The 15,472-nt window shown below is 37.4% G+C and overlaps 1 protein-coding gene across 1 annotated transcript in view; it reads right to left on the bottom strand.

Moving 5' to 3' along the window:
• col13a1 (collagen, type XIII, alpha 1) overlaps positions 1-15,472 on the bottom strand; it is a 151,158-nt gene that overhangs the window by 23,740 nt on the left and 111,946 nt on the right. Inside the window, exons 36-37 of the mRNA XM_061911054.1 lie at positions 10,266-10,352; positions 893-931 (exon numbers count right to left, since the gene is read on the bottom strand). Coding sequence (XP_061767038.1) covers positions 893-931; positions 10,266-10,352 — 126 coding nt within the window. The remainder of the gene's footprint in view (positions 1-892; positions 932-10,265; positions 10,353-15,472) is intronic.

The following is a 15,472-nucleotide window of genomic DNA, read 5'->3' as shown; positions in this document are numbered from 1 at the left end:
ACTTCTGTCTCTGGACAAAGTCAATGACAAATGAGCCAGCTATGGCAAGATTTGGTTCTGCTTAAGTGTTCAACCATTTATGTCAACAGCCACCTATGTTGACAGGAGTCAGCCAGTCCAAGGGGCGTATACTTTTCCACTGTTTTAGTGGTATTAAACGTATGTGTGATCAGTTTCAAACAGATCCAGGCTGTTCTGTATTGTTCTAAATTGCCAGAGCTAAAATTTTCCATGGGGAAAAATTACTATAAAAACACTGACAGCACTAAATTGAAAAAAACAAAACAAAAAAAATAAAGAATTCATTAGCACAATATGAGCCCACGACAACAAACAAATTTAAATCAATGCGCAGACTTAGGCCAGCTTTCCAGCACTGTATGAACATGGAATAACATTTAAACTGGTATACAGTACACATAATGTTTAATACTGTACTTTAAAGAGGAGAGTTCAACTAAGACTTTTTTTTCAATGCCTTTAAGAATCTTTCCAGCCTCAACTCAGTGCAGCATGGTCCAGTCCAACAGAACAGTACAATAAGTTAAAAAGCATCACAGTATGCACAAATATCATGCATATGTAACTGCTAATAATTAATTCTTCCTCTGCCAAACATGTTAAAAAAGGGATGCACGATATACATGTCAAATACATCTTCTTACATATTAAAAAAAATAGTACAAAACATTTGTGGTAAGTTTTTAAGCTATTTTGACTGTGATGTGTTATAACAGGGGAAAAGTACAAAAATAAATATACTATGTACAATTACACAAGCCATTCCAAAGTTATCACTGCAGGGAAAAAGCAAAAAGCAAAATGTTATTTCAAACATGATGTTAGAAAAGTGTGAGCATTAGTATCACACTGTGATGCTATGTTTGCTTACTTTGTTCCAACAGCCAGGTACAGGCAGGCCGTCATCTCCCTGGGAAAAAAAGAAAATGAATCGTGAACAAACTTAGCCAGGTGAAAAGCCATAATACAAGACATACAAAAGTGATTGAAAAGCAGTTTACACGAATGAAAAATTTCTGAACTTAATCACTTCACGAAAACCTCACATTTTCTTTGATTTTCTTTGAAGATTTTGGTGACTTTGTGGAAAAAACATTAAACATATGGTAAGAGTTGAGTTGAGGTTGTAAACAATAGCAAAATTGGCTACAAAGTTTTTAAATAAAACCATGTTTATTTAATCACTGAAGGATCGACCATATACTGATAATCTACTATACATGTATTCAATATTTGTATCGATCTACCCACTTCTGTTTACATTCGGGCTCTATTTTAACGGTTCACATTTCCCCGTATAGTGTGCAGTGTAGCACAGCTATTCCTTGTCCTCCATTAATTAATTTCCCACCATGGAGAATGATTTAGAAGCATCTTTATTTGCACTGTTTTTGCCGGAAGCATACTTTGAAAGTTTGATGTGGAGTTACTTTGGCAGCCAGTTCGCTGGCAGCCATGCTACAGTCCTTTAGGATGTGTTAGTTCGATTGTCCCTGTCAAATTTGCAGGACACAGCAAGAATGTCTCATCAAAATGCATTATCATGATATGACAATAGTATTACATTTTATATATATATATATATATATATATATATATATATATATATATATATATATATATATATATATACATATATATATGTATATATACATATACATATATATATGTATATATACATATACATATATATATATATAAATATATATATATATATATATATATATATATATATATATATATATATATATATATATATATATAAATAAGATCCCCTGACGATCAGGGAAACCTGCGAAAAAGGCTTGTATATATATATATATATCCACTTCCTACCGCTTATTCCCTTTGGGGTCGCGGGGGGCGCTGGTGCCTATCTCAGCTACAATCGGGCGGAAGGCGGAGTACACCCTGGACAAGTCGCCACCTCATCGCAGGGCCAACACAGATGGACAGACAACATTCACACTCACATTCACACACTAGGGCCAATTTAGTGTTGCCAATCAACCTATCCCTAGGTGCATGTCTTTGGAAGTGGGAGGAAGCCGGAGTACCTGGAAGGAACCCACGCAGTTACGGGGAGAACATGCAAACTCCACACAGAAAGATCCCGAGCCCGGGATTGAACCCAGGACTACTAAGGATCTTCGTATTGTGAAACAGACGGGTACTCGGGCTTCCTCCCACCTCCAAAGACATGCACCTGGGGATAGGTTGATTGGCAACACTAAATTAGCCCTAGTGTGTGAATTTGAGTGTGAATGTTGTCTATCTGTGTTGGCTCTGCGATGAGGTGGCGACTTGTCCACAGGGTTTATCCTGCCTACCGTCCGAATGCAGCTGAAATAGGCTCCAGCACCCCCACCCACCTGACCCCGAAAGGGACAAACGGTAGAAAATGGATGGATGGATGTATATATTTATATATATATATATATATATATCTATATATATATATATATAGATATATATATATATAGTGTTGTGCTCATGAGTTTACATTACAATGATAACACAAACGCCTTTCTTCCACTCAAAATTAATGGTGAGGGCAGGGGTCAGCGACCCACGGCTCTCAAGCTGCATGCGGCTCTGTAGCGCCGCTCTAGTGACTCCCTAGAGCATTATAAAAAAAGGATTGAAAATGGAAAAAGATGGGGGAAAAATATTTTTTTGGGTTATAATATGTTTTTTGTTTGACGATAAACATGACACAATCTTTCCCAATTGTTAGAAAGCCCACTGTTTGATATGTATTTGTGTATAGTTCACTGATGAGAGTAATTGGTGAACATCGTTTTCCATCCATCCATCGTCCTACTTATTTCGATGGTTCTTGAACTCACCATAGTGTGGACTATGACGCAACAGTTTTTTTTACATGTAACATCTTCCACTCCATCTTTGTCTCATTTTGTCCACCAAAAGTTTCATGCTCTGTGTGAATGCACAAAGGTGTGCTTTGTTGATGTTATTGACTTGTTGGACAACTAATCAGGCATATTTGGTCGCTGCATGACTGCAAGCTAATCAATGCTAACATGCTATTTAGGCTAGCTGTATGCACAAATTGCATCATTATGCCTCATTTGTAGGCATATTTGAGCTCATTTAATATCCTTTACATTTATCCTCTTTGTATATAATTTAGTTTTGCATGTCCAATAACATTATTTGTATGTAATATTGGCTGCATTTCTGATAGTTGTTTGTGTGACATGTTGTTCCAGACCACAACAAACATGACATAGCTTGCCAAAGATTGTAATAAATATATTAAAATAAGACAGCCTGCCATTTCCTTTAACTTGGACACACACCTCTATACCTTTGGCCACCTCACCTTCTGAGTAGCCTCTGATTTACTAATGGTTTCTAATGTTGTAAAAATGTGTAGAATGAATATTACATATCTACATTTCTGTCAACAAAGATTTGCTTCTGCCTACGATACGTTGTCATTTTGATAGTAAGCTATTATAGCTAATATAGACACTTAAATAATGTGTTCCCTTCATTCTAAGAATTATACACGGCTTTTCATGTTTTGCTCCAGTTTCTGTAACATCCTGGGCTGTCTTGCATGAACTGCAAGTTTGAGATCTCCCCAGAGTGGCTCAATAATATTGAGGTCAGGTTTCAGATCGTCACTATAGAACCTACACTTTGTTCGGCTGTAGCCAATGACAGGTCGACTTGGACTTGTGTTTCGGATTGTTGTCTTGTTGGACTGTCCAAAAAAATCCATGCCCAGCTTGCGGGCTGATGAGTGCAAGTTATCTTACAGTATTACAAGGGACAGCGTGGCGAAGTTGGTAGAGTGGCTGTGCCAGCAATCTGAGGGTTACTGGTTCAATCCCCACCTTTTACCGTCCTAGTCACGTCCGTTGTGTCCTTGGACAAGACACTTCACCCTTGCTCCCGATGGGTCCTGGTGAGCGCCTAGCATGGCAGCTCCCGCCATTAGTGTGCGAATGTGGAAATACTGTCATGGCGCTTTGGGCTCTTTAAAAAGGGGTAGAAAAGCGCTATACAAGTACAACCCATTTACCATTTTCTGATAACATGCTGCTTTCATGTTGCCATCAATTTTGGCAAAGTTTCCTGTACCTTTGTAGCTCACAAATCCCCAAAACAGCAGTGATCCACCTATGTGTTTCACAGTAGGAACAGTGTTCAATTCATCATAAGCCTTGTTGATTACTCTCCAAAAGTAACGTTTATGGTTGTAACCAAAAAGTTTAATTTTGGTCTCATCTCTCCAAATTACTTTGTTCCAGAAGTTTTGAGGCTTGTATCTGCGCTGTTGGAGGTAATGTAAGCTGGATACTTTGTGAAATTTGCGCAGAAATGGCTTTCTTCAAGCAACTCAACAATGCAGCCCATTTTTCTTCAAGTGCCTATTTCTTGTGCGTCTTCAAACAACCACAACACATTTTTTCTGAGAATCCTGTATTTCAGCTGAAGTTATTTGTGTATTTTTTTTTTGCATCTTCACTGGTCTACCTGACCCTGGTTTTCCATCATTTTCCGCTTTTTATTCAACATTTCAACACTGCTGATTAGTATTCTCAAATTTTTTCATTGTTTTCCCTTCCCCATTTTCCTGTGTTATTTAGTTCAATTGCTTTTTCTCGCAGATCCTTTGACAACAATTTTGCTTTCCCCATGACTCAAAATCCAAAGACTTCTGTGCAGCTCTGGATGTAAGATGCAATGGTCTGTCAGAAGCCCAGCAACTTCCTGGCCTTTTACACACACGCTAATTACAAACAAACAGGTCACAGGTTAGGATGGGAACCTTAATTAGACATGCAAACCTGTTTGTGTCAACTTTTGTTCATGTTATCAGGTAAAAGTCACAATGTATGTAAACTTTTGATCAGGGTCATTTGGGTACTTTATTTTGTAATTTTGATCTAAAAAAAGTAAGCACAGTTGTTTGCCAATAAATAGCTTCACCAACCATTAACCATGAACGGAAGAAAGGCTTCTGTTTTATCATTCATATTCTCTGAAGAATGGCCAATAAGTCATCAATTTATTCCAGGGTATGTAAACTTATGAGGACAACTGTTTACATGCGTGCATATAAATCAATCAATCACAGTTTAGGTCTATGGCCCTTAAGCACAAATGTCTCAAAGTACTGCACAAGCCATAACGACATCCTTGGCTCAGATCCCACATCAGGGCAAGAAAAAACTCAACCCAATGGGAACAACGAGAAACCTTGGAAGGGACCGCAGATGTAGGAGACACCCCCTGGGTGACCGGTGCAACGGATGTCGCATGGGTACGGTTCCTAGGACTGTTTGTATTGGACATTATCCATCCACTTGGGACGGCGTGGCGCAGTGGGAGAGTGGCCATGCCCAACCCGAGGGTCACTGGTTCAAATCCCACCTAGTACCAACCTCGTCACGTTCGTTGTGTCCTGAGCAAGACACTTCACCCTTGCTCCTGATGGTTGCTGGTTGGCGCCTTGCATGGCAGCTCCCTCCATCAGTGTGTGAATGTGTGTGTGAATGGGTAAATGTGGAAGTAGTGTCAAAGCGCTTTGAGTACCTTGAAGGTAGAAAAGCGCTATAGAAGTACAACCCATTTATCATTTATTTATCACTTTCTACCACTTATTCCCTTTGGGGTCGCGGGGGGCGCTGGTGCCTATCTTAGCTACAATCGGGAGCAAAGCGGCGTACACCCTGGACAAGTCGCCACCTCATCGCAGGGCCAACACAGATAGACAGACAACATTCGCTCACATTCACACACTAGGGACCATTTAGTGTTGCCAATCAACAATCCCCAGGTGCATGTCTTTGGAGGTGGGAGGAAACCACGCATTCACGGGAAGTACATGCTAACTCCAAACAGAAAGATCCCGAGCCCGGGATTGAACCCTGACTACTAAGGACCTTTGTATTGTGAGGCAGACGTAATAACCCCTCTTCCACCGTGGCATTATATCACACATTATATCACACATTTTACGTGCACTGCCACGTAATCCAATATTTGACTTTTATCTGATATCGGACCGATGTCAATGACGGATTAGGGCAAAACTAATTATTAGTTGCACATAGAAGCCCCGTGTACCATCACACTGCTCTCGTCTTATCCACTTGTCTTAGTCCGTTCATGTATTTCACCGTGAAGCTCAAATGCTTTAAAAAAAAGTGACTTTTACAATGGTAGATGGTTTTTATTGCAGTGTATTTGTATAATGAGTAGACACATCATGCATAAACACTTCTTGTCCCGTCGCTTAATGTGTAATATGTGAGACTTTGGAACGCCTCCTTACCAGACCGAAAAACGGATTATGTAATGTACTGTTACATAACTATGTAATTTACTGTTACATAGTTATTGTTGCTTTTTTAAGAATGTTTGAATGTTTTAGAAGGGAACATGCTTATAATTTTGCTTGTAGCTTGCAGCAAAGATCTACTTGAAAACACAGTAGTTACTACTCTCCACTGGATCAAACTTATGCTTAGTTTAACCAACCATTTTGCCAGCCACTGTTAAATGCACCGGTCCAATTTGATTTAGTTGGAATATTTATCGTTCTTTTTCTTTGCCTCAAAGAATGTCTACGGATGTTTTTGTTCATCCAGGTCATTGTACTGTCAAAACATTCAATCCATCGCAACTGGGTGTTCAGTTTGCCTTAGAAGAAGTTTTGCGTCTCAGAGTAGGTTTCATCAGTTCATTCTCAAAGACTTAAATTGGTCAGATCTAGTCAAACCAGTCTAGTCTTCAAATAATACTGTAAATATTCCAAGGTTGTCACTTTGTTGTTAAAACAAATTGTTCTTTCCTCATCACCAATACAAACTTATTGGAAGTTATTGACTTTAGTATTTTTTCACATGCAGTGGTAACTCAGTTGTCATACTCCCCTCTTTTCGTATGGATTGTTTTTTGACGATCATTTTTGCCAATATTTTGTTCCCGTTTTTAAATACCATTTATCGTTATTGTATGATCAACCATTGCACATAACACACTAGTCTTTCAACTCCGTATCATTTTGCGAAATCCAGTACCAAAACAAAGAATCCCATGCGTTAGTGATTTAGCCTCTCTACATTATTACCTCATACTAAATAAAGTACAAAGGTGGCGTCCCCACCTCACTCGCCGCTAATTGCCACAAAAGGTAAACGTTACCTTTTACCAATTTGACATTTATATATAGCCTATTTCACATTGTGGGCAGCACGGTGGTATAGGGGTTAGTGCATGTGCCTCACAATACGAAGGTCCTGAGTTCAATCCCAGGCTCGGGATCTTTCTGTGTGGAGTTTGCATGTCCTCCCCGTGACTGCGTGGGTTCCCTCCGGGTATTCCGGCTTCCTGACACCACCAAAGACATGCACCTGGGGAAAGATTGATTGGCAACACTAAATTGGCCCTAGTATGTGAATGTAGTCTGTCAATCTGTGTTGGCCCTGCGATGACGTAGCGACTTGTCCAGGGTGTACACCGCCTTCTGCTTGATTGTAGCTGAGATAGGCTCGAGCGCCCCCCGCTACCCCGAAAGGGACAAGCAGTAGAAAATTGATGGATGGATAGATTTCACATTGTTTTCTGCACGTAAACTATAGTTGTTATCAATAAAACTGGTTCTTATTTTTGGGTTTCTAGAATAGATTAATTGGATTTACATAATTTTATTGGTTTTAATTTCTGTCTGACCTTTTGAACGGATATCTAGTGAAAACAGAGGTACCACTACAGGTACAGTAATTGTAATGCAAAAAGATGGAAGCAAAAAGAACGACAATGTAAAACAAACTCATTTAAAGTTAGGAAATACCCGTACAAGTTTAAAAACAAGGTATTGGGGTGTAGAATAAATAGACAAGCGGATATTTTTGAGAATAGTGGATACATGTCCTGATAGTCTGAAAAGGTAAGAGACTGTGAAAAGTCTGCTAACCACACATTCAATTGACTTTCGTAATGTTTATTGCACATCCTAAATATTTCAGATCTGGCTGATAAAGCATGCACAAAGCTGCATCAGAGGGAAATCTAGTTCACTACAAATAAGGAACTGCAGTGCGCAAGTCAAGCAGCTCAGTTTCATCCAGGCAAGCTTTGGTTGTCCAAAAAGTCAAAACATACTTGAGTGAACACGAAAAAATGCTTTACTGTAGATCCTAGATCCCACTATGCTATGCACAACCCTTGGTAATGTTCCTTAGAATTGGTGCTCCATGCAAGAGAAGACAAAGGAAACATTGCTTATTGTGTAAAAATGCTTAAACATTCATGCCCAATAACTTTTTTTCATGCCATGTTAGCTACAAATAAGTGTTTTGAAGATAGATAATGTATTACTTATGAGGCACTTTATCTCCTCACCAAAAGACTTCATTCTTTCTGCATATGGTGAATGAAGCAATTTAATTTAACCCATAAGAATACAGATCTATCTAAAATGATGCTTGATGAACGGCATAGCAAGTTGAACACGTTAGTGTTGGTTTTTCCTCAATACTACAGGGAGGGATCCAACAATTTTAGTCTCTGATCCTGAATCAATTGGAGTCCCAATCCGATACTTTCATCATATAAGTGATTTTTTTTTGTTATCGCAAGTAACTAAAGTAAATACAATAACACATTTTTTAGAAAGCGTTTCTTATCAGATGTATCCGTGGTATTGAATTTAAACAAAATATGGTGTATTATGCACAGTAACTAAAGAAAATAACTGGCTCCCATTTAAATTATTTGGGTTTTGCCCTCAAAGCCTTCCTGTATCCAGAGACTTACTCCCTGACTTTGTTAACGATAACATAAAACACCAAAATAAGATTTTGTAATAACAAGAACAAGAAAAAGATAAATATTTTTTAAATTAATTGAATTTAAAGTCCATATTGTGAGTTTTGCACATGCCTGTATTGTGTACGAAATATATATTCATTGAAAATAATTGAAACAGTGACATTTGTCTATTAGCATTTTTTCTATAGTGACACATGTGTCAAGTTAGTCGTTTTCCCAATTAATTTTAGGACCGCAATAGAGATATTTTGCTAGCTTGTTTTCTAGGAATTGAATACATACAAGACAAACAGCTTAATTGTAATATATGGCACACTATAAAGAATTGTAATTATTAATTGGATTTAAAATTAGTTTCAATGGAAACAAATAAGCTTTTTGAAATTACCTAACTTACCTGTGAACTGCTATTTTGCTGATTTTCCGACAATGTTTTGTATGATTTAATTGAATAAATATAGTAAAAACAGTTCAACTGTAACATGTGACACCTTATTAAAGCATTACATTTAATAAATTGATTAAAAATTAGCTTTAACTGTAGAAAATTTGATTTTGTAAATGAGCTACCTAACAGACTGGTGGCTATTTTGAAGAAGCAATACCCTGGGACATGATGACTCCAAAATGTCATTTATGGACTTGATTAGTTCCCAGCATGGTTTCTTATGGTTTAAAATGTGCAAGTATTTATAATTTTAATATAAATTCAGGATTAATTTGGGTGAGGGCATGCTGGGAAAGGGAAGGAAAGAGCACCATACCACAGGGCAAGGGGCATCCAGCCCGTCCAGACCAGGCAAGCCCGGTTCACCTTTCTCCCCCTTAAAGCCTCGGAAACCCTGTTTGTGAAATCATCCATTGAAAAACCAGCTTTGCACCCAAGTGGTCCGCTGTTGTTCACAGAGACAAGGACTCGCCCTTCTGTCCTTGGGTGACCGGGTGCAGGTTTACCTCAACATGCAGGCCCCTGGGACTGACAGGAACGTCACTGAGATGAGAGCATTTATGTTGAACAAATTATGGCAACCGTAAGACCTTAAGAAAACAAAGAGTGAATTTAAATGAGAAACACAATGTCTTCAAAAGTGTTGAAGAACCAGTTAGTGAAGTCTGGGAGCCCTTAAAGCCAAGTGAATAGTATGCTGATACTCAAAATCAGTGACTAATTCCAGTCAGTCCATTTCCTAGAGAGAAAAGAAAATGTTCCACGGGCTGATTTCTGGTTTGACCCGATTGCAGTTTAGCAGTATTCATGTTGAATAAACATACTTCGGGGTCAAAATATCCAATTTTGGATTTTTTGGAAAAATTACTTTGTGACCAGAGCAGCCCGGAAGTTGATTAGAGTCACGTAATAGCCGAGCCAAAAAGAAGATGTCTCCTGTGACACTTTGTTTGGGCTCGGAGTCACACATCAGATGACATACCAACGGACATGGGGCATCTAATCCAGGTGCTCCTTGGTCTCCCTTATCCCCTTTGGCCCCCCTGTTGCCTTTCTTGCCCCTCTCTCCCTGCAAACAACAGTGTATCAAAAATGACAACTTTGAGTCCTCCTTTGTGGTAAAATGTACTTTTCTGCCATACGAACTCAAGTGTTATTGAGACAACATGAGCCATATGTAGCTCTCATTGACTAAGGGCATTGTTAGCTAGAAGAACAAATCTGTAGTGCAGAAGCAGAAGTTGGGGATGAGAGGAAGGAACATTTAAGTCAGTGTTAGCGAATGTTTGAAAGAATGAACCTGCTGAAGATGTTCAGAGTTAGAGACATAAAAGCTTAGCATTTTATTTATTCGATTGCGCACTTATTCATATCTGTGGCTCACAATGTTGTCACATTGTATGGATATTATTGTCTTTACTGATTTATTAATCTAATTGCTAGTTTACTGTGTTTTAGCTGGTTCCTCTCTGTTATAAAGTGGTTTAAGTTAGACTTCTGTTAAAATGTACAAATTATTTAATCATTTTTGTTTCAATACTTCACATTCAGTAAGTCTTTCCGTGTCCTACGGTGTTATGATCCATTTGTGTCAAAGCTATAGTAGTTCCGCACGATAGAACTATTTGTATTACTTTATTTAACATACTTAAATATGCTTAAATCATTTTAGATGCATCTAAGAATTAATCATTTGCCCCATCTACTAATTATGGTCATTTTTTGCACTTCGCAAAAATGTCTGTTTGGGATTTTCAACCATCTGGCATTTTGGCACCTCACTCATGTATTTTTCACCCCCTGTGGCTTACTTTTATGTTCGTGCAGCTGGCATAGATTCTGACTTTATTAATACAACCATTGACTGCTCCCTCATCGCGATTTCCTTGTGCTGTTTCTTTTATTTGAAGGTTTCCTAAACCCATCGTTTGAATTTGGTATTTTATGCCCCAATTATTTTGGTGTTGTTCCAGTCCATGATGTGATTATTATTATTGTGTTTATACATCATGGACTGGGACAACGTCAAAATCATTGGAGGCAACTGAATTAAGGAAGTGGCCCAAGCAAACCATCAATTGGTATGAGGGAGCATTGATGCTCTCGCATAGCTGGGACTCCCTCCTCCAGCGGTGGTGGGGGGGGAGCCAACCAGGCAGACCAAGCCTACTTGCTTGGCTCCCCACCACCAAAGCCTGATGGTTAATGGAGGAGAGAGTCCTCCAGATGTATAATAAATAACCACATCAAAGACTGGAACAATGGCAAAATCTTTGGGACAGAAAATACCAAATTCAAATGATGGATTAAGGAGGCAATCAAATTAGGAAGCGGCACAAGGAATTCGAGATGAGGGAGCAGTCATGCCCTCACATACATGAACTCCCTCCTCCATGAACCATTAGGCGGCAAGGGTACCATGTATACATATACAGACAAGGTAGACTTGACAGGTGTGCATGGTTGGCCACGCCTATAAAAACAGCTAACAGTGGTCATGTGACCCTTCTAAAGAAGACTGCAGATGACAATCAAAACATGTCAGGTAAACATTCCATCTAATATACCGCAAATATTGACTAACAACAAGAACATGTTTAAATCTCTGAACAAGAAGACATAATGAACCTTGGTGAGCAACTATCCAATACGCTTCTGCTTTGGAGACTTTTTATGTGTAAATAATATGCAACTATAATTATTTTATACTTGTATATATTGACAAATGTGCTGTTTTAGACTGCAATAATGTTAAATTAAGGACACTTACTATGAAAGTCTAGCTTGTGTGCTATCGTGTACTTGGCTGTTGTGTAGCTGGTAGATCCTTGCAGCCTGTAGTCTACCATATTTACCTTTTGTAAATGACTTGACTAAAATACAAGAAAAAAACAACTGTGTGTGCTTATTGGAGAATATTTAAATGTTAACTGGCTGTCTAGCTTTGCACAAGTAAAAATGCTACATGACTGCTTGAATCGGAGATTATACACATACATTTTATATGCGAGTCGATATCATCCGATACTTGCTTTTTTGTTGATATCCGACTTATATCAATATCGGATCGGAACAGCCCTATTCACAGGTGAGCTGGAGCAACTGCATTTTTCTAATTTAAGAGGTAACTTTGTGTAAACTAATCCTGTTATATACAAGGTGGCAGTGATAAACCAATAGGAAAAGTGATCAGTTGTTAAACGATATGTCCAGGTTTGTAAGCATGTTTAACTGTGAGTGTGCCCTAACCATAACAGAATGGATGCTATGAAATTAAACATACTGAAAGGTTTTTAGTTTATTTTTGCCATATAAAAAGTAATTTTTGGCTCAACCAATAATATTAATAACTGAAGCCGCGAGTATCTGATCGGCATTTAGGGGAACAGGGAAAGAGTCAGGGGTTTGGAGGGGCTTCATGAGCACTTGCATGGTGAATGTGCTGTTAAGTTGTAACAGGAATAGGAAGAAGGAAGTGTAAGAGGAGAAGGATTAACCTAGGACTTGGAATTAGAATGCAGGAGGAGAAGCAGGAGGCCGAAGCTTGTGAGAGGGAGAGAGGGTAACCCCTGTGGTAAAACGAGCCAGGGGGCAAAGGTGGAGGGAAGGAAAAGGGGATAGGAAGACCTGCGGAAACAAAGGAAGATAGGACACAAGAGTAAAAACATCTACACTATGCCATCGCTTAATCAACACCTTCAACTTCGTCATACTTGTGATCAAACTTGACATGTTCTGAGATTTTTTGGATTCATTCACAAAGTGGAATAAATGTGACTCGATTATGCACACGCTACTATTCCATGGGAGTCAGTAGAAGGTGTTGAAGGAGCTTATGAAATGTGGGAGTGGAACAATTAAACATGTTAATGGGAGGGAAAGAGAAACATTCTTTTAGAGGGAGGGGATCAAAGTCAGCTTCGATAAAATGCACAGTTTCATCTTAAATGTCCGCTCATTCTGATTCGATCGTGACAACCGCAGCAGACCTGATTATGTCGACGCCTCTCACACTGACGTCTACATAATAAGGTCTGCTGTAAATTAATATCTCAAGACAACAGAATGTCCAGCTCCTATCTAAACCTGAATAGTATCAATGACCACATTTCCATGCACGTAAAATTCCTGTAACTACCAGAATATAGTAGATATTATGAAAACTTTTTATATTTTTCAAATGACAAATTCTGAATCAAAAGGATTTTCCAGTTATTAAAATGTCCTTAGGAACCACTGGGTTATACCTGTATCAAGTCCAATATTAGTTCATATAAAATAAACACTTCTCTTTATTTTTAATTTTGCGCATCATTTAAAATCCTTATGTGAGACAAGAACACATACTTTTTTTTGTGCATTAAAAAAAAACGCTGACAAAAGGCAGCAAATGAGGATTGACCTGCTTTTGAAGCGCCCTAAAAAAACAAAACAAAACAACATCCAAAAACCACCAACAATGCTCCATTTACATACTGTGATCGGTATTTTAACAAAGCTACTGTATACTGACAGTTATTCCATAAAACAAACCTGCAGTTTTTGGGAATTTTGCCAATCATTCACACTGTTTATGTGAGACAATGGCTTATGTTTTCCCTTTTCCGTGCATTTGGGTGATAGGGATTCACCTATTCTGCCTATAAAACCCCTTATCAACATCCAAACTTCTAATAACCTCTAACAAGGTTAACGTACATGTTGTTTTTGTATATGTCATGTAGTAACCGGTACATTCATAATAACATGTAAAAAACTGCTCATAAATATAAAGGGAACACTTAAATGTAACTCTTAAGTCAATCACACTTTTGTGAAATCAAACTGTCCACTTAGGAACCAACACTGATTGACAATCAATTTCACATGCTTTTGTGCAAATGGTATAGGCAACCTGTTCTTTGTTTTCCCACTTTAATTTGAAGGTGACTCCAAATACAGACCTCCATACATTTGATTTCTGTTGATTTTAGTGTACTTTTGTTGTCAGCACATTCTCAACTATGTAAATAACAAAGTGTTTAATAACAATATTGTATTAATTCAGATCTAGAATGTGTTCCCTTCATTTTTTAAGCATTTTGCTAATTTTAAACATTATTGTTACTTATTTCCTGGCCACATTGATTTCACAGAGCGCTTAGCAATGAACGCTACAACAACAACAACAGCAACAACTCTTACGTCATGAGTGCCGACAACAACAACAACTTTGGGACAAAACATGATCTAGAATTGTATCTTTTTGAGCCTGAATACATGGAGGATGACCTACAACTTTTAGAGGCTGGGTACAAAGCTATAAACAAACACTAAAACAGGGGTCCCCAAACTTTCGACTCAGTGGCCACACTGGGTTATATATAGCATTTGGCATTTGGCTGTGTATATATATATATATATATATATATGTATATATACACATATATATATATATATATATATATATATATATATATATATATATATATATATATATATATATATATATATATATATATATACATACTCACACACATCTATACATCAATATATTATGTGGTATATATATATATATATATATATATATATATATATATATATATATATCCATATATCCATATATAATGTAGTGTGTATATATATAAACATATTTGTATATTTATATATACATATATATATATATATATATATATATATATATATATATATATATATATATATATATATATATATACATATATATATATATATATATATATATATATATATATATATATATATACTACATAATATTTGGATGTATATATATATATAGATGCATGTATATACATATGTATACATATTTGTATACATATACACACCCCGTTTCCATATGAGTGTTAGATGTAAATATAAACGGAATACAATGATTTGCAAATCATTTTCAACCCATATTAAGCTGAATATGCTACAAAAACAACATATTTAATGTTCAAACTGATAAACATTTTTTTTTTTGCAAATAATCATTAGTTTTAGAATTTGATGCCAGCAACACGTGACAAAGAAGTTGGGAAAGGTTGGCAATAAATACTGATAAAGATGAGGAATGCTCATCAAACAATTATTTGGAACATCCCACAGGTGTGCAGGCCAATTGGGAACATGTGGGTGCAATGGTTGGGTATAAAAGCAGCTTCCATGAAATGCTAAGTAATTCGCAAACAA

The sequence above is a fragment of the Nerophis ophidion genome, linkage group LG09 (assembly GCF_033978795.1).
Source record: "Nerophis ophidion isolate RoL-2023_Sa linkage group LG09, RoL_Noph_v1.0, whole genome shotgun sequence".
In the NCBI taxonomy this organism is placed as follows: Eukaryota; Metazoa; Chordata; class Actinopteri; order Syngnathiformes; family Syngnathidae; genus Nerophis; species Nerophis ophidion.
Note: the sequence above shows the minus strand (reverse complement) of the source record. Positions and strands in the feature narration are given on the sequence as shown.